Below are 24511 nucleotides of genomic sequence, written 5' to 3'. Positions count from 1 at the left end.
ACTAGCATTGACATTTGCAGAGCTCCAAAAGCACATCTATACAATGAACTACTGTTTCTAGTGGAAGTGAACACTAGTGGCAGCAAACTTTTATTCCTTTTCCCACAAATTATGATTACAGGGGCAGATGATCAATTAATAAATACTTATTTTCACACAGTTCCTTGCACAATACTGACTTCATGAATTTTACCATAGTGCATGATTTGAAAACTAATACATTTTGTTGTTTGAATCATACAGGCAGCTTCATTTTTTACATAGTAAACTTGCTTAGAACCCCACCTGATACAGCACTGCACTTGCACTTGGATACGAGTCAGGATAAAAGAACAGGAAGTCTTGTAAAAGCAGGATAAAATGGCATGGTTGCGTCAGCAGATACATTTTTTATCTTGTTTGATTTTGTTGACATTATTGGTTAGGTTTAGCATAGGGTTAAGTGTAAGTTTAAACAAGTACAACAACCAAAGTAATAAAGCATTGCTAGATTCATATTCATCTGTTTCGGACAGAACTGAATGCACTTTAAGTGTCACTTTGAAAGTGTTGCAAAAAAACATTAAATTATTTTGCAGAAATTACATCACAAGCATGTACTGTATTTCCAATGAGCTTGTGTTTTAGGAAGTATTTTAGTCGTCATAATGTATCAATAGCAATTCATCCTAACTTTAACTTGATGATACTGTTGGCAGAATCATCCGAATTGAAGTATTTCTGCATCTCTTTCTGACTCCACAAACAGTCAGACCGAGGCTGGTACCAGATCCTAACAGAAGTACAGATTGTTGAATACCGCCAAAAAAAGCTCTCTTTCTTTCTCACTCCTCAGGGTCTCTATTTCTTTAAGCAAATATTTTTTCTGCAGACAAACTTAATTTTGGCAGTTCACACAATCGCCTTCACGCAGGATTTTCCCCAGCGTTTTACCATATTTCAGAGACACTTCTGAAAACTTGATACTGAGAGATCTCTTCAAACTTGAGGTGTCTCCATCATCCAAACCTCACTCCAAACCAGCGCCCCAATGAATGCTGTTTCTGGCCTGTCCTGCGCTGCTGACGTTACTATATACACTGTGTTTGACTTTGTCAAGCCCCTGCTGCTACTTGAGGGCCACCAGGATGGAAAGCGTTGATAGAGAGAGTATGAAAGGGTGGGTAGAGAAATAGTCCTGAGAGACAGAGAGATTACAGTGAAGATAAAGCGTGAGAAAATGACTGCCACTAACAACAGACATCTGATGAAGGACAACACAGACACCAGACCACCCTTTATGAGGGCGTAACAAAACCCTGTCTCCATTTATTCATTTTTACTCCCTTTATTCAGACGGAGACAATAATAGCTAGTATAAACTCTTAAAAATAAAGGGTTCTTCAGTGCATTAGGGCAATACAGTTCTTGAGCTTCTTGATGTTTCATTATAGATTCTTCAAATGTAAGTGTAAAGTGCAAAACTCTTTACTTTTAAAGTAGCATGTAGGCCTACAATCAATGGGTTTCTTCAGTACCTTCAGCTCTTAAAATAACATTTTGTTGTTGTTGTTAGTTTAAAGAACATTTTATTAAGAACCTTTTTTTTAGAAGAACTCTTTTTTTAAAGAACATTTTGTGCAATGTAAAGGTTCCAAAAGGGGCTTTTGCACCATATAGAACTAGCCAGCATGATGGTTCCTAGAGAACTAATTTCCCCCTCGCGCTGTTTTCCTGATTGCATTGGCATCGGGAATTCTGAAGCGGCCGACAGCAGCATCTTTATTCATGGAATTTACAAATGTCAACAACCAGTGAAGGGAAGACATTGTGATCCGAGCTGTTTTTATAACAGAGATGGAATGTAAACGCACAATTTACATGATTGAAGCAGCATTAAAATCTGACTTAATCTCCTATGACAACTTGCAGTGTCACATATCATCAAGGGCAAGGCTGAGAAAAGAACGCAATGCTGCGGGCAACAGGTAAATGCCGTTATCACTGTTTTCCATGTTCATGGAGTAAATATTTTTATACAGCTTAAAAATGCCGGGTAACCGATGTTTCGTATCAGCGAACACTTACGTCACTGGTAGTTCCTATAGAACTGTTTTTAGACCCTACTCTGAAGTATGAGATAATTAGTGAGCTAGTTAGCTAATTAGTTCCCCCAAATGGAGTTCCTAGAACTAAATACATTCATAGTTTCTGCAGTGCAAACTCACCCAAAAGCGGGAACTTCTGCCAGTAGTTCTAGGAAAAGATTCCTCCAGTGCGAAAGCCCTTATAGATGTTAAAGGTTCTTCATAGAATCACTAATGCTAATAAAGAAGCTTGATTTTATTCATTTTATCCATTCCTATTTCGAACTATTAAAAATACAAAAGGAAAAAACTCATAATAAATATACAAATGAGTACCAATAAAAAACAAAACAAAAACAAATCAACAAATACAATTTTTCTTCTTTTTCTTTTCCCCTTTCTTTTACATATATTCAACCTGTTCGAAATAAAAAAGGGTAGGTGGAAACCCTTAGCTTATTAAATCCTACCCTAAGTAATTACCAATACCAAATCACAATCAGCCATAATACATACCATTTTAAAATACTACTTCAAATAACATCCTACTTTATATTAAGATAAAGAAGACAAACAGAAACAAAATCAAGCAGCATCAACAACAATGTTGAAATTCTCACTCTCACCCCCCACTTCTGTATTTATCAAAAATGAATCTTTTATACATTCTTTACCTTTTTAAGACTGTGTATATAACCTTGACTTTTCTTGAGGTTTATGTTTCCATGTGCTACTTACCATGTCAAATTTAGTCACATGACACATAGGAATCAATGGTGATTGACTACCGATCTGACACTAAATGTGGCAGTACAGCCATAAACTCCTGTGGCATCAGACTTTCTGGATCTGGATCTAATTGGAAACTCTATTTTTAAGAGTTACAGCTATGTAACATTGACTTAACTTGACAGATTATTTATGATACCCAGAAATCTAGTCAGCTTAAAGTCATCAAGAACCACCCTACCTCCAGTTCTCTCGTTCTCTCATTTTTGTCATGATGATAAACCACTTTAGAGGGAGTTTTTGATGGAGGTTTTTAATCCACGTGAGGTACAGATGGTCTGTACCTCAGAGGAACTGCCAGGACTGTGGTTTCTGAGACCTTTTGATGGTATTAGTATTTCTGTCTTACGAGCACCATCACACACAAGTGTCATAAACAGAGTTTGTATATGGATGTCAAGCGAATATGTGTGTGTGAAAGTTACTTCAGAATCCTTCTTCACAAACTTTCTTCAAAAGTGTCACTGAGTTCTAAGGACCTGGGATGCAAGCCATGCGCATACTTGCATTCATTCATACAGACACACACACGCCGAAAATCAGATAAGAGCAGAACAAAGTTCAGTGCTAAAATCTGAAACCCATCACTCGGAGAGGTGGCTTCCATCCCTCTATATTTATTTCATTCACTGTTTTCTCTGGCTGTATAGCTCTCACTCTTCCCCCTAACAACCACATCTCTCTCCTTTTATAGTCCCTGGAGAGCCGCCCGCCAGCATGAAACCGTTTATTCTGTGTATTTGAGTATTTTCCTCTTTTACAACACCAATGAGAACTGCTTTTACAGAGAGAAGACCTGTTTTGATAGTGCTGTTATCATGTTACGCTGAGTGAGTGTTGGCGGCCAAATGCGGCAACGGTGGCTCATAAGAATTCTAGAATAGAGGATACAACAAGGTAAATGGAGTGTGTGTGTGTGTGTGTGTGTGTGTGTGTGTAAATACTGTGTATATATGAGTGGGAGGGAAAGATACAAAAGTTTGAAAGACAAACATAAGCTCTGTTCTAAAGTCTAATGAGCTTCCCAACTTGATAGCATTTTAAAGTATCATGGGTGTGCAACCAATCCAATTACTGTTCAAGAACATAGGCAGTACAATTTTTGCTGCCTTTTAAAACCACTTCTTTTGGCCAAATACTAAAGCAGCATAGCACATACCCAAGTAACAAATTTATTTAGGTTTTTTAATTTTCTAATGTTAAAATGGTTTTCTTGTTGTGATTAGAATGTTAAATGTTACTAAAACATTTCTCACAACACTCTCTTTTCATTTTTTACTCAAAATATAATGTTCTAAGAATGTTTTCTCTAAACTTTGCGAGAATATTTACTAAGTACAAATAACATCATAAGAACGTTCCAAGAATGTTGTTCTAAGAACTTTTTTCACAACATTATAAAAATGTATATCAAATATTAATGTTACTTAAAAAAAATGCATTGGCTGCCTCTTCTTTTGATTGTCTTGGGATCCAGAGAATTTTGGTTTTATTAAAAACACATTCACTCTCTTACTGACCCCTCTTTCTGTGAGCTTTGCACACACAGTCCCTGCTGACCGTTCTCATTAGCTTCTCTGTAAAGGGCCATCCATGGCATTCCCAAAACCATTGCCTCAAGCATTTCCTAATCCATTCCCGCACCATTCCCAGTACTCTTCCTCATTATTGCAGGGCAGCAATGAGGCTAATTTAAGACAGACGAGGTTCTGCTATGTCTGTAGTGATTGACAGGCTGCGAAGGGAACTCTTCAGGAAAGACACTACAGTTTGGTTTGAGCATTGTGCACAAATTCCACCCTATATGTGACTGTGAAAAATAGAATGATCAGTGAGTAAAGATTATATGTACTTAATGTGTAAACATGCTATATACAAATGTGATATTTGACACAGTAGTTTTAAAGTTCGCTTTACAGACCTAGAAATTATGGCTATGTGTAGAATGGAATTACTAGATTGAATCAGAATGTGTTGTGCAACAATAAGTAATGGAAGTAGTATGCTACACTGTTGCACAAAACTTCATTTTGTGCATGCTTAATACAGCAAGTAGCATTGATTTTTCATTTTAGTAATACAAAAGTCATTTTGCATTTTTTTGTTTATCAAGTAAAAATGACTTTAATCTTGGCCAATAATAAGGAAAGACATTGTGGCTTACATTGTGCATTGCATTGTGGGTTCAAGTATTCCGTGCAGTGTGCTCTGTTGTATACTGCAAATTTTGGCAAACGCAATAGGTCATTTGGGTATTCTTGACATGCATTACTATGAGTCATATGAAAGATACTTTGCATCATAGCAGAACATACATTTTCAGTCATTCATTTATGTGGATATTTTCCAGTATGTATATATCATCCTGGCAGAGAAACACAGAACCACTGGGATTACAGATGTCTATATTTAGTGTTTTATGTACATGAATATTGGCAGAGAAAATCTGTACATGTGACACAGAGATGAGACACATTTATACACACCAAATTCACAAACTGAGATTATACACACATAAATTGACATTGGGGAAACTCTTCAACAACGCTGACTTTCATATAGATTTAAAACACATTTTTATCACTAATAACTGTTGTCAATAACAAAAAAAAAATAAAGCAGTTAAAAAAATAAAACATTAAGAAGTCCGAAATAATTTAAAAAGTCTTCTAAACCATGTTTTTAATACAGGGCAAGACAGAGAAGGAGTCATGGAGCTACCTCTGCGATGGATGGCGTACAAACCAAAACGAACAAACAAATTGAACGTAGACATAAGGCAGACAAATGGTGCATGCAGTGGCTAAAAGAGAACTGCAACTCCTCCAAACTTCCATTTCCATGGCACTGAGGATGCAGTACAGGGACTCTTTGCGTAGCAACAGCGATGGCACCCCCTGAGAACAAACCTTCAGGTGCCTAAGGTCGCCTGAGAGCGCCAGACTCGACTCAACTCGGTAATGTAAACATAAATACAGAGGTTGATATCTCACTCTACAGGCAGTTCGGTAACTGCGACACATGCAGCGTTAGCATTAGCAATGTGCGCAAGTAGTCAGTCTGCAAAACTCTCCTTAGTAGAATATCACTTCGAGTTAAATAAACTTCTTTTTTCTCATTATATATATAATATATTTACTTCTGTGCAGAGTCTGTGCTTTGGAGTCTCTGTTTTTTAACAGTACTTCCTTGTTTTCACCAGTTTGCTCTGGTACTTGACTGAGTGGCCGCTGTGTCCCACCACATAAACATCCAGGAGATAGCTCTTTCCCTCCTCGAGGCCAGTTATGGTCTCGGTAGTGACTGCCTTCTGCAGGTTGGCGCTGTGAAAGTACTTGCAAAGCACTTTCTCAGACTTGCGACGGCTCTCTGGTCCAGAGCACTGGTTCTGCTCTCGGCGCCGATGCTCTTCGCCGTAGCTTTCGGAAACTTCACGTCTGTAAACACAGTATTTGTTGCGCTCCTGTGTGCCAAGCCAAGCCACGGTAACAGAGGAACAGGTACGCAACTTATCAAAAGCCTTGATGCGGGTATCCTCAGGTAGGGCAGGGAAAGGTTGCTTGCCTCCGGCCCGTGTGCTGGCAAGTACTTTCAAGGTGGAGGCACCCTTGCGGGATCCCCGCAGACGGATCAGGTACTTGGCTTTGGGCTTTCCTCTGAGCTGGAACTGACGGACACCCTCCACATTCTGAGAGAGAACAAGCTTCCCATCACGCCGCACCTGAACTTGCACTGCATCCAGACAGGCATGGACAAAGAGCGTGACACGCTGGTGAGAGGAGACTGGGGCAAAGCGAAGGAATTTGCTGCCTTTCCTCTTAATAAAGACATCGGTTACTTTCCCATCTTTGAGCTCCACAGTCTTCTGCTTGGCTTCTTCCTTAGTACGGGCAAAAGTGCCCACGTACGCAGTACTCATGTTAGTGCCTGTGTTGACGGCGAACACATCAAAGTAATATTGCGTGTCTGGCTTTAGGTCCGTCACGGTAAAAATATTCTTGTTGCCAATGCAGATGTTCTGTATGTCTGCCACTTTGGGCTTGGGGATATATGTGCGACTCATCTTGTTGCTCAGAGCTCTGTTGGTGGTGAGGGAACGATCCTTGAAATCATTCTCAGATGGGACAAAACCAAAATGAACAAAGTCAAAGGGGCTGAAATCCCGACCGGGTTTTGGAGCAATCATGAAGGCATCATCCAAGCTCATCTTGGCCTCCGCTGCGCATAAGCTCTTGAAGTTGTGCTCCTTGTTAATAACCACACAGTACTGGATCGGCTGGCCCATGATGGAGCCAGTAGGAGTGGGCTTCCAGGCCAGCGTGACAGTTGTATGACCCAATGCTGTAACATCAACCCTGGGGTCGTAAGGCAGCTCTGGGTATGGCTGATCAGACTCGGGAGTTGTGGTAGAGTAAATCTTGAAGTTGCTGTCCTTTTCGGTCGAGATGATTTCCAGCTGGTACAAGCCCGAAGGGGAGCTAGTGGAGATGAACGACTCAACATCATTTCCTTTGTAGGTAAAGAGTTCAGTCCCCTCATTGGCCGTGATCTGCTGTTTCTGCTGCTCTAGAGGTTCTGGCTCACCTGGGACACAAAAGACACAGAGAGATTCACAAAATTAGACCACGGGAAACAAGCACAGAGAATCAAAAGATGATGAGAAAATGAGTGTCCCCACAGAACAAACCACAGACATCAAAAATAAGTCCCGTTCTGTGGGGGTAAAACTGTTTGAAGATGCACATTTTGAAAGATGACTTGTTTAAACCACACACAAACACAAGCCACATACACTGTCAAACAGATGGATGTACACACTTAGGCTTTTTCTGAACATCAATGACTGAGATATTTAACATTAACTGCCACATAATGATGCATTTCCCTCACCACTCCAAATCCGCTCATCTAGTTGTTTACTTACCGCTTCCTCCCCACACACCGATTAACACCACTGGAAAAAAGAAGCAGCAATTTCCATCTTAACGGAAAGAGCATCGTTTAATGTGTTAATCCTTGTGAGGTAACATGGAGCTACCTGCTCTGGTGGACGTTAGCCACTCGTCTGCTGGCGGCTGTGTTTTGTATCCAAACAACCTCGCACATCAGAGGGTGACTTTCCCTTTTCCTTCCTAGGGAACTCTAAGCTACACAGAGACGCCTTGTGGCTTCACTGTTCCATGAGTTCCTTTCCGAAACCCTCTCCGTTTAGCTGGGCGAGAAAGCATAATATTATGTTTGTCAACCAGAGAACTAAATGAACACGCGTTGCACTCAAAGACCGGCTCCCAGTGGATATATTCCGTAAACATGGGAAAAGACTTGTGTATGAGTATTTATTTACTGTGAATGTTGTCCCTCAAGAAAAGATAACAAAAATTAAAAGCACTTCCATGTCCTTGTTTGGTTTTCATTTATAACGTAGTCCTGCAGTTAACCAGAAAAAAAGTACATGAAGTACTGCACAGAAGTAGCTCAAAATGGAGTTCTCACTAATGTTTAAAAATGTCAACTTCGTCTCGGATGTGTCTCCTGAAATTATTTAATGGAAATAAAACGAGACAATTGTTGATAAACTAAGTATTTATGTAGCTTAAACAGCTAGAGCAAGGCATTGGCAAGACCAAGGTCATGGGTTCGATTCCCATTGAATGCAAGAACTGATAGAAACAGGGGTTGTATGAAGTTGCTTTGTATAAAAGCATCAAGAGTTTGCATAAATATAAATGCATAGGGCTGTAAAAACAGTTGGATAACAAAGTTTAAGACATCGTCAAACTCTTTTCTGAAAATCTAAGGTACTGGGGTCTTTCTCAGGGGAAAAAAAATAAATCTGAAAAGCAGGAGACCTAAAGATCCTATAAAATGGTATATCGGTGGTCTCAAAAAGACAGACACCGACTAAAAGCCACAAAACTCCAGTTTTCATTCATTCACTTTAAGTTTTAATTTGCTTTCTGTTTGATCCCACTGCTGTCTTGAAACAAATAAAATATTGAAGAGATCTCAATTTAAATGTTCTTTCCTGAGGTCCAGTCCCACCAGAGTAAGTGTTTTTGAGTTATTGCAACTGTGAATGACTGAATGCGTATGTGAGCAAGGAAATGAGGTGGATATCATCAACTGTGACTGATTTGTCTTTCAGGATCTCCCAGTCACAGCCAAGTCACGCTGTAGCAGGACAATCATTACACAGTGTGTAAAAAAATCTAAATCCTTTGCGTAAAAACCAAACTTTACAGCAGTGAATGATGGAGGTCTCTGCATTTCTTCAGCCAGGACAGCCATATTGGGCCACAGACTAAGAGGAAGGAGGAAACCCTGGGAAGAGCCTGGGAGTCATTATGTCACAAAAAGTCAGAGATGATCAGAGAAGCTTGACATCTCGCACACTCATGTCTTCATGTAAGCTCACACATGGACATGTTCTGCACATACAGTATGCTTCTGACAGAGCAGCTTCTCCCCCGTTTTGGTCCTATACACTGGGTTTCACAAACATGTGGAACTGAAACCCGCTGTGCTGCTCCATGTGTGTGGAGTGAAATACAAGGGTGTTTTGTGAAACTTTATTGATTTCTTTTTTAGGATACTGTCCAGATGGAAAAAGAGAGATGCAGAGAGAGGGTGATGGAAAAGGGAAGAAATGAGAAAAATACCAGGAGGGAGGGCAAAAGAGGAGGGAGTACTGCTAAAAAAGAGAACAAGAGTACAAGCGAGAATTTTGCTTTGAAGAGGAATGCCGGTCACAACCTTTTTTTGCTTACAGTTGATGGGAACAGTGGGAGGAATTCTATGGCTGTGTGATTGAAAGCATATCTAGGTTACATGTCACTACATTTTTTTTTCCATTTTGGGGTCATGTTCTTGACAGGTTTTGTGAGATTCCCCCTTATATATCTCTATACAAGATTCACTGAATTTTACTCTTTTTCATTCTTGCTTTCAGGCTTTTACGTCTGCAGATGCAGTCCATCAGCACACCAAGTGTGCTTACACTGGGCCCAAATTCACACTTCACAAATACACACTGACGGACTTGAACCAGGCTAATGATTGACCACAGTGGAAAATACTGACCCACACTGGACACACTCCACAGTACTTCACAGAAAACACATATTTACCTTTTTCATAGTTATTTTTGCATGAAACTTTCTAAGCGGGGCATCTGTAGGACATTCATTTTGACTTTTGGTTAAATCAATTTGTTGTCTATTCCTTACATAGGCAACATCCTAACTGAAACGGAACCTTATAATTTAAACAGTGCTGCTCCCCCTGTTGAAAAACCAGCATAAACTTTATAGGTACTGTATGTTTTGAAGCATGGCCGCTGGTTTGAGCTGGTGCTTAGCTGGTCATGAGCCAGTCCTAAGCCCATCCTAAGCAACTAGCTCCTGCTCAGGACTAGCTTAGGACCAACACATGACCACCTTAAACTAACTCAAACCAGCAGCCATGCTTCAAAACATATCTAACCAGCATATGCTGGATTTTTCAACAGGGCTGGCAGGCCATGGGAGAATAACACAATTTTACTTGTTGTCATAGATTAAAATCTATCTATAAAATATATTGTAAAAAGCATAATTTAGGCCTGATAGATATTTTTCTTGTATAACTAGCCTCATATTTTGTCTCAGTGCTTTAACAGGTAACTACATTTTAGGACAGCCTTAACATTCTGAGCTTAAAATGCTGCCTAAAGCTGCTGACTAGGTTTTGGAACAGAACCGAAATATTCCCAAGAATTATCATGCTATCATTTCTTTAATCCTTTCAATTCATTTTACATTTTAGTCAAAACATAAAAAGGAATTCTTAATCCTCTAGGATCCAAATGATTCTTAATTTAGGAAAGACTTCCTTCCTAATCAAGTTTATTCCTTTGGAGATAAATGGAAGGAGATACCAGTGTCTACTTTAATCATTAAGCTGTATTGAATGGCTATGGGAGATGTTCTCTTGTTCCACAGATCTAAGATCAGGTTTTCTAATAATAGTTTAGAACGTTTACATGGAAAACAAGTCTTAAATTACTGCAGAGTTGCAACATTGATCAGGAGATTTAATTCGGATACCTGATCCTTCCCCACTGCGGTCCTCTGGGAGCTCCTGCAACATCAATCTCCACTCAAGAGGAGCATCGCAAGGTGTCACCGTCACCAACAGAGGAGTGTTGTCTTCCTCCACCACAAAATAGTACCTGCAAGAGCGAGGAAAGTTAACATGTGCTGCAAAAATGACAACAACATAGAAATTACGCAGGAAATTAAACCTAACTCATTGTATGCTGTATAGCAGATGTGCTCATTGCTAGGACTGAATCGCATTTGATGACTGTGTGAAAACTAGCCATCTGCAGGCAATTATATTTTTAGGTGTTTTTAGATAAACACATGCACTTTGTTAGCATAAAATTATATAGAAAGTTAAATAACAAGGTGTATAACAATACTTTCCACATGCGGGCCTGAAAAAAAGTGCAGGTCCCTAAGTATAAGACGTTATGCATAATGGTGTTGCCAATTTAGCCCGCCTGATTGCAGTCATGTTTCATCTTTAAAAGTACTTGAGATATATTAAAGCACGTCCCAAGACACAATAAAGTGAAATTAGAACTAGCTGGCCTTTCTGAGACCGCTACCGAATTAGGACCATATTCCCCAAACACAGCGCTGCTACATTAGCCTTGCTGTCTCAACACATTTCCGCTAGCTTTGTTAGCGTTTTTAGCACTGTGTTGCCATTGAATTAGACTACTTCTGACAATGCGTTGCACATGGGAGATGTCTTATACAAGGCACACCAAACACAGCTGGTGTATTTTAGCTGTAACCTCTTTCTAATACTATACTGAAATATTAGCTTACTACTTAGTGCAAGTATAGACTGAATACTGCCTATTTATTTAAAAAAAGTGTGTGAAACAGAAAGAATCATGTGTTTATATACAATTAATTTAAAATTAGTTACATCACCACATTTCGGATGCATTGTATCTATACAGAGGAATGCAATGTGAATTTTTATTTGGAAAGACTGAAATAGAATTATTTTTTAAATGTACTCTAATAAATTGTGTTTTATTTACAACTTTGAAAAATATTTTTTTTAACACTGCATTTCAACTCATTTTATGGCAGGTTGTAACTATTTTATGCTCTGACCAATTGGTGGCTTTATATTTAAAGAGTGCTAAAGATTAGGTTTAGTGGTGAATCGTCACACTCTTTCTAAAAAAAAAGAAAAAAAAGAAAACCAATACAAATAACATACAAATTTCTACAAAATCATCCTGTAAAACAGTAAAGTTTTCTCATTAGATTGGGTCGGTCAATTGTAATGTAATATATAAAGAATATATTACATATAAAACAATCTTAAAATGTAAAATATCTTAGCTCTTGATGTTTAAAAAAGTTACAAATCACGGTTGAAATTACTTCCAGATCATTCATCACACTGGAAAATGAAGGTCAAATTAAGCACATTGCATTGTGGGATACAGCACAGGGTGCTCTGTTGTATACTGCACATTTTGACAAATGTGTTTAGATATTTCATGAAATATTTGCTGTATATATACTTCTAAATTAGTATAAGTAGCTTGATACTGTGTTATTCCAAACAGTCTGAGCTTTTAATCAGACATTCTGTGAGCAGAAACACCTTTCAACTCCACATTCTGTAAAATAATTATGACAGATGTATGCTAGACTTCAGTGTAATCAGCTATATTGAGAACACTGCAGTTCATCAGCAGGACACGACATTGACAGAATCACTGGCGTGCACATCAAACGGGAAACAGGGAGATTCGTTGTTACTATAAAGTGTTTTAAATTGCGAATAGCTCAGCCTAAGACCATCTGTGGTATGTATATGATTAATTCATGCAGGATCCTCAGCTAAAATAACCCTGTAGCCTTTTGCTAAGACCTCGCATGTGGTGCAGTTTGACGGACAGTTTGGTGAACACGGATGATATTCTTCCATATGAGTGCACCTGCTACTCAAAACAATGCTTCATCAAACACACACAGTCGTTTCCAGCATCTCATTCATAATGCATGTCTCGCACTCATCTGATGCATTATAGCTATAATAGATCCCATATTTCTTCTACCCTCAAGCAAAGACACTTCCATAAATGCACGTGATTATAACCCTCCCATCCCAAGATGTTCAAACTTAAATTAAATTGAAAAACATGAAAACGTATTCTGCAATTTAACACACAGAAGATCGTAAATATAGTTGAAGCAAGCAATTTCTATAAAATAAAAAATTAAACATTTAACTTTCTGAATATAAACTTTTTATTTATTTATTCATTCATTCAGGTTTGTGTTAATATATACTATTTTAGTTACCTTTATATAAATACTAATATGTAAAGGAAAGTGTGTATGTTTTTGTGTTGTATGATCCCACCTTTTCGGTGAATCTCTGAACAGGTATCCGCTGATCTCGGCTCCATCTGGCAAGACAGAAGAGTCATGAAACAGAGCTTTATCCCTGATCTGCATCTGAAAGAGGCCTTCATCACGCGTGGGCAATTTCTGTCCCATCACCCCCAAGACCAGCAACACCAGGCCATAACATCCACACATCCACGTCATCCTAAAGAGAGAGAGAGAGAGACATTGACAGTGACTGAACAGGAGAATGGAAATGCATTCTTAAAAACCTGATGAAATGCTTTCATGAGCCCAGTCTTCTTTCCATTTTTCTTTCACACCAACTATATTAGTGTCCACATCAAAGAATAGTAATGTCCTGTTTCTAAAAAAGCACGCACACTGTGGTTATTGGGTGGATTCTTATTGACTGCCAATATTTTTATCGTTTATCGGCTGGGAAAAAAATAATTCTGGATGTATTTCTAATGATCTTGTTCCACTGTTATAGTTCTGGTTTGGACTTGACTATTCTCATGAATGATTATTAACACTGTATTAGTTATAGTTCTCTTTATAGTCTTTAGATTTGTTGGGGGAGGGGCATAGAAGAAAGCTTTTGATTGGACAAAAATCTGTTTAGTGCAGGATTAGTAATCAATATTTGTGCCAAAGGAGAAAACAAAATGCACTTATCTGCTGAAAGTGAATTTTGGTGTGCACTAATCATGTAGATGACCTTAGTTGAAGTAATTAAGCTCAAATTTTGATTTCATGCAGTCTCTGTTAAAGCTGGAGAATCAATACATCAAGTCAAGGACAGTTAAACCATCAGTAGAAGCTAATGACTTTTTAAAAGCTCTAATGGAGAACAGTTAAATCATTCCATGATGTCCTTATTCTAATCTAAAAGAACAGCAAATTCATCTCAACATTTAGCTAAATGACTGGATTGCACCATCACGCCTCAACAAACAAACCAAACTACAGGAGATTTGGGATTAGGAATTCAGATGAATGTCCTCATTGACCACCTTTGAAGTTCTGCTGCTTTTTTAACTCAAAGGGCGGCACAGCTGGGGTAAAAGACAAGTATGCGGCGGTTGATACTGCACGCAAACAACATTCAGCAACTCATGAGAACATCCAGGCACTCACAGATGCACACATCTGCTCACTGAAGACACACACACACACACACACACACTCCCTCACTAATCACCGTTTGAATGCCCGTGTAGAGTGTCCGAGCTCACAGTACAAAAATATCCATGTATGGTTGGTGTTAAACACCTGCTTGTAACTATTCACAGATTTTCTTTTTCACTGATCTGCTGCATCTGTCCTGTGCACTTTTTATTTCACTTTGAAGTGAATGACAAACAGTATATTTTATTTTTATTATTATTATTACTTTGGTTATTATTACTTTGGTATTAATAATTGCTTGTTTTATTTTTGTTATTACTTTTCTTCGTGATTATTTTACTTTCTTTTATGTAAAGCACTTTGAATTACCATTGTGTACGAAATGTGCTATATAAATAACTTGCCTTGCCTTTGCTTAACATTTTGAAAATGAGTCTTTAGAGCAGATATTAAACAATATACTAATTACTGTTAAAAATAAGGTCGATAAGACTTTGTAATATGTTTGGAAGAAGTTTTTTCTTCACTCACCAAAGCTCTTTTATTTGATCCAAAATACAGTAAAAATAGTAAAAATGTGAAATATTATTACAATTTAAAATATCTGCTTTCTGTTTGAGTATATTTAAAGATGCAATTTATTCTTGTGATCGAAGCTGAATTTTCAGCATCATTACTCCAGTCTTCAGTGTCACATGATCCTTCAGAAATCATTCCGATATGCTGATTTGAAAAAAAAAAAAAAAAAAAAAAAAACTTGCTTCATGTTTTTCTGGATTTTTTTTTTTTTTTTTACTGAAAGTTTTAAAGAACATTGTTTATTTGAAATAGAGATATTTTGTAACATACATATCTTTATTGTAATTTAAAAAAACAAGAAGCTCAGACTCAGTCTGGTCATATGTAGAGCTTAACGACGTTAGGCTGTGCCTAACTGGCTTTCATTGTTCTGGAGTGGGTAAGACTGCACAAATGTGTTAGATTGAGCTGGACTAGGTTTATGTATGCTGTTCTGAATCAGACTGTGATGAGACCGCTTAGAAAAAGCTGAACTTGGTTCATCTGTGCTGGTCTGAGTCTGGCTGTGTTGGGCTACACTCTAGGCTGGATTTGGCTTTGCAGGGATCACATGATATCCTCTTTCTATTGATTTGGTGCCATTGATTGGAGCTGAAGGCAAAGCCCAAAGCCCCTGATATAATCAGGCTAATGATGGCAGATTAGAGCGATACTCCACTGTCATTAACAGCAAGTGAGTGCTTGTCCTCTTATTGACCTATCCAGGAATCCCTCGTCTCCTGCTGCCTTTATTCCCACTTTTCTTGACCTCTTTCACTCAGTCTTTATTTGCCAAGCTCAGATGGCACTCTCTCTTTCTCCTCTTCCGCTTTCATCCATTGTTTCTCTTTCTTTTACGTGCCTTCCTCTTGCCTTTCTTTTAAAAGTTGCACATTATCACTTCCCCCTCCTTTACACTTGGGCTTTTCACTTCGGCCAATCACAAAATGTACTTAACTGCATTTGCACACAAAGCACTGCTTTTATCATGCATTACATTTCCTCTCCTCTGTCTCCCACAACAATAGAGCACTTCTTCCTCTTGTGCTCTGATGGTCTAATAGGGTTTTCTCACACAGAAAAGCGATGCTCTCACTTAAGGTCTCATCTTGTATTGTTAAATAGGTATATGGGGATGTAGATATACTTACGCTGGATACTTTGAGGACATGTTTCGAACACTTTTGGTGCAGACCCAAGTCTGTTTGGTTGTGGTGGAACTGATTTTCCAAGCTCAGGATTGAGTTTGCTTGAAAAAGTGTTCTGGGATAACTTAGGAGTATGTGAAATTTGGTATGATTCGCAACTGGTATGAAAACAGCCCATCTTAATTCACAGTCATGTAACAAACAAGGATATCTTCCAGTCCAGATTAGTGATTTAACATAATATTTACTTGTAGAAAGTCAGCCTAGGCTTGCAGAAATTAAGTTGGTGTTCACTGGAGAGCTCTGAAGTGAATTGGGAAAACAAAAGTGTAGACTGTGACTGGGAAAACTTTGTATGCAAACTTGTATGTATGATCCTTGGGTAAGAATTATAATACTGTATCTCTTTGGATGTGGTTGCAGAACATTTGCCACAAATTCCAATTTACAACCAAGAGGAGAAAGCAATGAAGCACAGGAACATGGATTTCCTCTTCAACTTCGTCAGGTTTGGATGCAGTTGTGTTTCCCAGAGCAGAAAGCAAGTCTCTTTCTGAAATAAAACTTCAAAACAAAGCCCCATCTGGAACAAATAAAAGCTAATGTTTAATTAGAGCTTGGGAGAATGTCTGATCGTAATTTGGGGAAGGATAATTTGAAGGCAGAGTCAGCCGCAATTGTGTCAACTTTGTTTTGCTCCTTTTTATTTTTTATGCATTCATTCGTTTTTACCAAACTTTTTTTCCTGTGACGGAAACGGGTTCATTCGGGTCCTGGATCACTTATGCACCATGTACAAATCTGAGATGTGTGATGAATTGGACCTTGAAGCGGTTTCGGGAGAGAGTGTTTTGCGGGAAGGTCTTAGAGTCAAGTTCATAATGTTAAACAGCTTAAACCCTTTGAATGCAACAAGCTGTATGAATTATCGTCCTTAAAATGCTCCTAATCACGTGCGAGTAAAACGACAATGCAATGGTGCTATTTAAACAGCTTACTCTGTAACTTTAAGTAAATTACCTCGTTTTAACCTCCTAGATTATCATTCTACGATCTAAAGAGCCATTAGAGATAATTCTGTGTCAGGTGTTTCAGAAACATCTGGCTGCATTCCACTCTGGATAACAAAATTTCCTTTGGTTACAATTCTTCTAATTATCTCTCTAGAGACAGAAATGTCATTCTCTTCAAAATATGTTTATCCAAATCAGATAAAATAACCATTCGTCTCCACTGGGAGTCTAGAGGTTTTAGGCAACAGCAAAGTCTGACTGATTGATCAACAATTAGAAACAGATAATTCTATCAGCCTGTCGTTAAATGATCCAATCAGTCAAATAATAGACTGATTAATTGCCACAGGAAGTGTTATCTTGCAATTCACCAAGGTGAGACAGGGACTAACAGGCTCAGCCAAGGAAACACACACACACACACACACACACACACACACACACACACACACAGATGAGTAGCACATGTATGGTGCATGAAAAGCAGCACTACTGACAGGGTGAAAACACACATCGCACCAGAGCAGCTACCACCTGTCAATCAAACTGCTGCGGCCCGGGCCACAAACAGCGGAGAGCCATCATTACCGCACTAACCTGTGTGCGGGTGTCACTTCTGTCTCACTCGCTTTTTAAACATTTATGACTGCACATTTACACATACACACACACATACTGCATCTATACTGGCCCTCCTCCCTATGGATCTCAGTGTCACTTATGTGAACTCTCCTATATCACGCCAGAGCTGCAAAAGCCTTCATTTGCACCAAGATAAGGGAAACATTTCAGATTCTGTTTCAACAGAGGCACGACGCCCTGAAACTGGAGAATGGGTGAGTTTCCCTCAGCTTCTGTCAGCGCTTCCCGAAACCTCTGAACAGACATTTAAACCTCAACTCGTCCCCTGGGCTCCTCACGGCCCTGTCATGCATACATACGGAGCCAGAGCTGAAAGCTAAAGACGGGGGGAAAGAAACCAACCTCAACAGTGGAACACAATGGGGACAATGTTGGATTTTGTAGAGCAGTTTTATTCAGTGCAGCTCTGACAAGAGTCAGTGGTTAGTCCATCTATTCTGACAATCCCCGTTTAGCTACACCAGTAAGCCAAGCTATGCGATCATTTTTTTAATTTTTTTTTATTTTTTTTTTGGTATAACCCACTTTAATATGATATTCATAAACCAGATTCAAAACCACATTCAATAAAACATGTCTATTTTTGTTTAGTTTTCATCATTTGCGACATGTCCAGTCCTGCTCCTGGAGGTACACTATCCTGCAGTGTTTGGCTCCCATTCTAATTAAACACACCTTTACCTGCAAATCAAGGTCTTTAGGATTCTTAGAATCACCCAGGTAGTATCCAAAAACACATATTATACCCATATGTAGTGCAGTTGTCCACAAACCTGCACCCCACTTGGAGTCTCTACTAATGAGCTGATGACCTGAATCAGGTGTGTTTGATTAATTAGCAGTGTTGAGGTGCTCCAGGAATGTGGTTGGGGACCACTGATGTAGTGCACTATTCGAGGGGACAGCCATTAGTAGTGGTGTCTGGAACCATAGTGTACATTATTGACTGCAGTCATTCAATCCCATAATGCACCTCAATAATGAATGTACATCTTATGTACACTTAATGACTAGGCTAGTAGCTAAAAAGAAAACCCATGCATTGTGAGCATCATGCAAATGAATTACCTCATCTTGCCAGAAGATGCCATCTTCAGCATTACCGGTGCACTCTGTGTCCGAATTCACTCATTCGGTGGACTGTATCAGAGCAGTGGTTCCCAACCACATTCCTGGAGCCCCCCAAACAATTCACATTTTGCATATCTCCTTTGTCTGACACACTCATTTCAGATCTTGGAGTCTCTACTAATGAGCTGATGAGTTGAATCAGGTGTATTTGATTAAGGACACATGCAAACTGCAATGTTAGGGGCCTCCAGGAACATGGTTGGGAACAACTTTATTAGATGAGTATTGTAGGGAATAGTGAATAAGGGTACATGGCAGGGCTCTTCAACTTTAGGGCCAGTGTCCAGATGAGTTAAACCTTAATCAAGCACCCCAAACGAGCTTATCATAGTGTTACAAATTAGAGACAGTTGTGTTTAATTAGGGTTAGAAATCAAGTCTGCAGGACACTGTCCCTCCAGGACTGGAGTTAAAAGGGGTGATTTCAGATGCAACCACAGGCATGTGTGTTGGGGCAGTTTAGAATTAAACCCTGCAGGACACGGTCCCTCTAGGAACAGCGTTGGACATACACAGCCGTATCAGCTGTGTCTCGATAACCTCATGATGTGGTATTTGGTTTGTATTGAAAAATGAATGTGTGTGCAAGCAAACAGCCACTATGTGTCCCTCTTACCTCAAATGCTATGATTTCTTATAAATAAGACCAGCACTTTAGAGCTGAGGTGCTTGACATGTACTTTGGTTGTGTTTATGCCAATCCTGAGCTGCACTGGTGCTCTTGGACAGCCAAATGGCACAATGACTAATTGTTAGAAGCCGGTTTTGAGAGCTGAAGTCCAGCACTCCACTGTGGATACTTGGCTGTCTGCTGCTTGTTTACTTTGGCAAGGACCCAGAACGGTATTTGTTGAGTAAAATCTTTGAAGATATTTGTGTTTTTGAGGCACATTTGAGACAGACACAGAGTAGCTGTGAAGTATAATGTTTTCTAGGTGATTTCAAGATTATTGATAAAGTCAAACCTACTCGAGAGTGTCCAGATGTCCCACTCTAAGTATCCTCACACAGGTCTTTATCTCAGGACTCCCAATTAGTACAATGTTTAGGAATGTTCTTCAGCAGCTGTGCTGAGGGTGTAAGGGCCACTTTCTCCAAGTGCCACACAAACAGACCATTGAATGTGAAGGCCCCTGACTGATGTTCACTTCATTGCTGTCTTTGTGAGAAGAATTTGAGATCTCACAGATATTCACAGACTCAAGGGACAATTTGTCCTCCTCACCCCACCCATACGTACATATCTAAGGAAGCGCACAAACGGGCATGCTGGGAAATAAAGAAGCCACTGCCGTTTATTTATCATCTACCTACCGAGAATGAAAATGATCTTATGTGAGTGGCGGTGTTTGCGTGTTTCACCGACAGGATGCACTGAATGAACCATCTCAAACTGAATTTGAGCTCTGAAGCTTTGCGAACAAACAGATATGGAAATGAAATCGCAGGGGGTCACAAAAAGTTCGAAAAGCTGCGATTAAATCCCTGGTTCTCCTCAACAGGACATGACACACAGTCACGTCAGACCCCACAAAGACCAGCGTGAGGACGACTGTATCTCCGCATCGGACTGTCACTCCGTCGGACACACAAATAGCTATTGCAACAGTGGCGGAATTCTTTCGCTGCCAGAGTTTTCATATGCAAATAAGGGTTTAGATACGCTATGCAACACAGACCTTCCCGTTCTTAGACTTTTGTTCCTGTTTCATTCTTTCCGAGAGAGGATGGGAGGCAGTGCAGCTTGGCTTCGCCGCTAAATACAGTTATTCAAATTCCCTCATTCTGAGTCTGCCTTTCATTACGTCTCCCAGCCCAGAGAAAAGTATCACTCTCACCAGGAACACCACATCAGGTAGCCAGCAATCCACTTCGTAGTTGTTTGTGTCTGATAGGAGACTAATCTTCACAGTCCCATTGTAGAGATTAAAGAAATCCACACATTTACTATTTAAAATTCAAAAAGAAAAGGATGCAAATGGGACTGAGATCTCGCTGCATGCTACAGATGGGTTTGCTGATCTGAAATTTCAAGCAAGTGACATGCAATACTTTTTTAATTTTTAAAAAGCTACTTTTATTATCATACAATGATTATTCATCATGCAGTTTTTATGGGCTTAAATTAATACACACAGAATATTTGTACTTTTAAAAAATTAAGTTGATACACTGCAGGACCATTTAAGTTAACATTAAAATTTGTGAGATTTGTTTGTTATGCTTTTCCACTTAATATTCATCATATGTTACATTTCTTATTTCACTACATATTCGTGAAACAATGTAGATTATGGTTATTTGGATTTTTGGGAATAAAGTTTTAAAACTTGTCCACTTGAAACTTAAATTGAGCAGTCCAATCTAAATTATACACTTTGTCTTATTCATTCAAAAACTGTAAAATGAGCCTAAAACCTTGATGTTTAGAAATAAAACCAAAGAAAAATGCAGACTTGTGCAGTAAATTGTTCCTGTCAAATCATTCATCTCTCTAAACTGTAAAGGACAGTTAATTTCGTAAAGCAGTCGTGGAGACACGGGCCCCAAAAAAGGCCAAAAAAAAAAAGAAAAAAAAAAAAAAAAAAAAATCGCATCTTGCAGGTGCTTTTATGCTTTACTGTTCGGAGAAGTTTCCTACCAACAGATTTTTTAAAGAAAACAACTCCCTATGTGCATTTGCCCTCAGCGAGACAGAGAGAGACGTTTAACACTTTGAAAGACTGAATAACAGACGCACAATTGAGAGGGCGAGGACGAGTTGTGATGAATTGCGTCTGGAGCGCATGGGAACCGCGTCTCCAACACAACGTCCGGTATCAAAAACTCCCCATCCCCCTCCTCCTCCAGACATCCAGAACGAACATTAAAAGGAGCCTGCGAGCTCGGGCTTGATGGAAAGGTGTTTGAAATCTTTCACTTCCAGGAGTTTTGCAGACCGCAAAAGGCCCGACGCTCTTGTTCTGGCAGAAGGTTCAAAGAGCGCGGGGAGTCCCGCTCCATTTCCCGTGATACTGCAGAAGTGTTTCAACTCTTTCATGAGGCTTGAAAGCATTTCGGAAATGCATAGGCAGGTACCTCTGAGCAATGTCTCAAAATAGTGCAAATGACCCTGAGATGTTTTAAACATCGCCTCCTGCGTGCATTTGCTGGCAACGGGAAACTAAAACCGAGTCAAGAAATATCTAAATCATCTACAATTTTACGTGAAGTTCCTTACCTTGTTCTGTAGGGTTAAATCACTCCAGTGCGAAGGTGTCTTGATAGAGATGTTGTTTGTTGTCAGCAGTGCAAACTTGTCTAAGAACACAAGATGGAAATGCAGGGAGGTCTGTTGGAGAAAGTGCACTGAAGTTTGTTCACCTGCTAGATTCCTTCATTCGGAATCCGGGCTCTGGCTCTGTGCTCAGCGGAGTTCTCCCTACCCGAAGTTTTTATCTAGGTCTTAGCGGGTTACCTGAGTGGTTCTCCTGCGGTTGTCCTCTATAGAGACTGAGAGTGAAGTGAGAGTCAGACTGCTGTGAAGTGTCTCTCTCGGAAGACCAGCCCACTCTTCTGACACAGCGCACAAACACACGGTCCTGCACGAGGCAACAGTCAACAAGCTTCAGTGGCACCATGCCAAAAACCTTACTCTGCCAAAGCCTCGAGATATAAGTTACATTGTACTTTTAAGTTTAATAAATTCAAATTAAGTACATTTTCTAAAAAAAAAAAAAAAATATTATTATTATAAATTAAAACTTTTCATTCAACTGTATATATAGAATTTTGAATATAAAGTAATAAATATTTATACAACAGGGCTATACAAATCGGGCAATATAAATCCAAATATATAAACTACAGTTAGAAATTTGAGTATTAACTCGGAAGTATGCCCTATATACAAACATTAGTTTATGTATAATAGTATAATTGAGTTATAAATATTGTGAGTCCTAAATGTATAGTTTTTAAAATGCAAATATATTTTATATGACATCTAAATGTAAAATACTATATAAAATATGTACGATATATACTATATACTTATATTATGTATATGTACTATATATACATATATATATATATATACACACACACACACACAACACCCACCACACACCCACCATAAATCTGGGAACTTAATTATTATAAAATTATTATTAAATATTATTTCAGTTTTTTGTTAACTAATAAAATAGCATAACATTTAATAATATATTCATTATATATATATATATAAGATATATATATATATATATATATATATATTATATATGTGTGTGTGTGTGTGTGTGTGTGTTTATTTATTTATTTATTTTAAACGGACTTTTCCATCTCTGAAAACTATAATGTGGTTGATCTGTGGGTTATAAAATTAGATTACTGAGAATAACGAATCTATATATGCAGAATGTGCAGGGAAAAAGCAGCAAAAAAGGGCATGGTAAAATTGACGTGATAATAGGCCATTATGTCTCAAAAACCAAGCGATCTGTCTTCCTAGACAGCATTCTGGGCATCATTTCACTGGTCAAAAATAGAAATGTGTAATACAATTATGATCAAAAATTTAAACCAAATCCTCATGACAACAAATATCAAATAAGATAGCGCTACTGAAATAAACAGAAATTTTTCTCTGAAATTCAGGTTGTGTAGTAACTCTCATGTAAAGCCCTTAATATTGTGTGCAAACGTTTAAATGCACTTATGTGGCGTCAAAAATTGCGATGCACTATAGCACACTAAAAACTTCACAGTCAAGCCATCCGAAGGCATGCTGAAGTTGTGTTTTTTTGTTTCCGCACACACAGGATAGTTTTTACAGTAGGGCATCTGTCTCTCATCCTGCAGGTAGTTCACGCACCTCCTGAAGGACTTTCATCAAAAAGAGCTGTGTCACGCTGAAAAAAAGTCTTTACAATTGCTTCCCTCCTTTCTTTTTGTACTTGCAGTATTTAAATATTTGAATAGCTTGTGGGGATTACCAACACACACGCAATTGTGGGGTTTGTTTAAAGAGCGCAGGCATGGTTTGTTTCTTTTGTTGGGCTGTTTACAGCGGGCCATTCTCTTCATTGCCGTCTCTATGATGGGTTGACCCCGCATCTATGGGAAGTGTAAGGGGAGGTAAAATATAGTTATGAAAGATAACAGCAGCTTGAACACAAATGCTCTCAGTGATGAATGGTCATTTATGACTGAATGAGTGTCTGAAGGCTTCAGTCAGATAGAATGAGAGCGTTTTAAAATCTCCTCTCTAATGCTCCTCTGATTAGATCAGAGGCAATCATTCTGGGAGTAAACTGTGACGTATTTTGTAAATCTTGTTTTAATTTCATACTGGTGTGACAAAAGTGAACTGTTAAGATTGTTTTCAGAAGATAATATTTGGACTTGGAAGGAGAGTGAGAGCTGTGTTTTCAGACACAGCAAACTGGTGTTTTATGAGTGTAAGTGCACACATATCACCATCTAGTGGTTTTGTAGCTTTTCCAGTGAGAGCCGCGGTGGTGATTCTGTTCAGACTGACTGCATATGTGAAGTCCAAATTTCAGAAAGGGTCCATTAAAAGTAAAATCATTTACATATGGGGTCAATTTGACCCTAGCAAAAAACAA

The 24511-nt window shown here is 38.8% G+C and overlaps 1 protein-coding gene across 1 annotated transcript; it reads right to left on the bottom strand.

The window, feature by feature from the left end:
• Window positions 1–4953: 4953 nt before the first annotated feature.
• LOC109065383 (protein NDNF) lies at window positions 4954–22231 on the bottom strand. Its single transcript, XM_019082368.2, has 4 exons — window positions 22123–22231; window positions 13296–13484; window positions 10940–11064; window positions 4954–7439 (listed from the first exon to the last, which is right to left on the bottom strand). Exons 2-4 carry the CDS (start codon window positions 13481–13483, stop codon window positions 6031–6033), a joined length of 1722 nt encoding a protein of 573 aa, XP_018937913.2. The 5' UTR covers window position 13484; window positions 22123–22231; the 3' UTR covers window positions 4954–6030.
• Window positions 22232–24511: the final 2280 nt, after the last annotated feature.

The sequence above is a fragment of the Cyprinus carpio genome, chromosome B23 (genome assembly GCF_018340385.1).
Source record: "Cyprinus carpio isolate SPL01 chromosome B23, ASM1834038v1, whole genome shotgun sequence".
NCBI lineage: Eukaryota > Metazoa > Chordata > Actinopteri > Cypriniformes > Cyprinidae > Cyprinus > Cyprinus carpio.
This window is presented reverse-complemented; position numbering and strand designations above follow the sequence as displayed.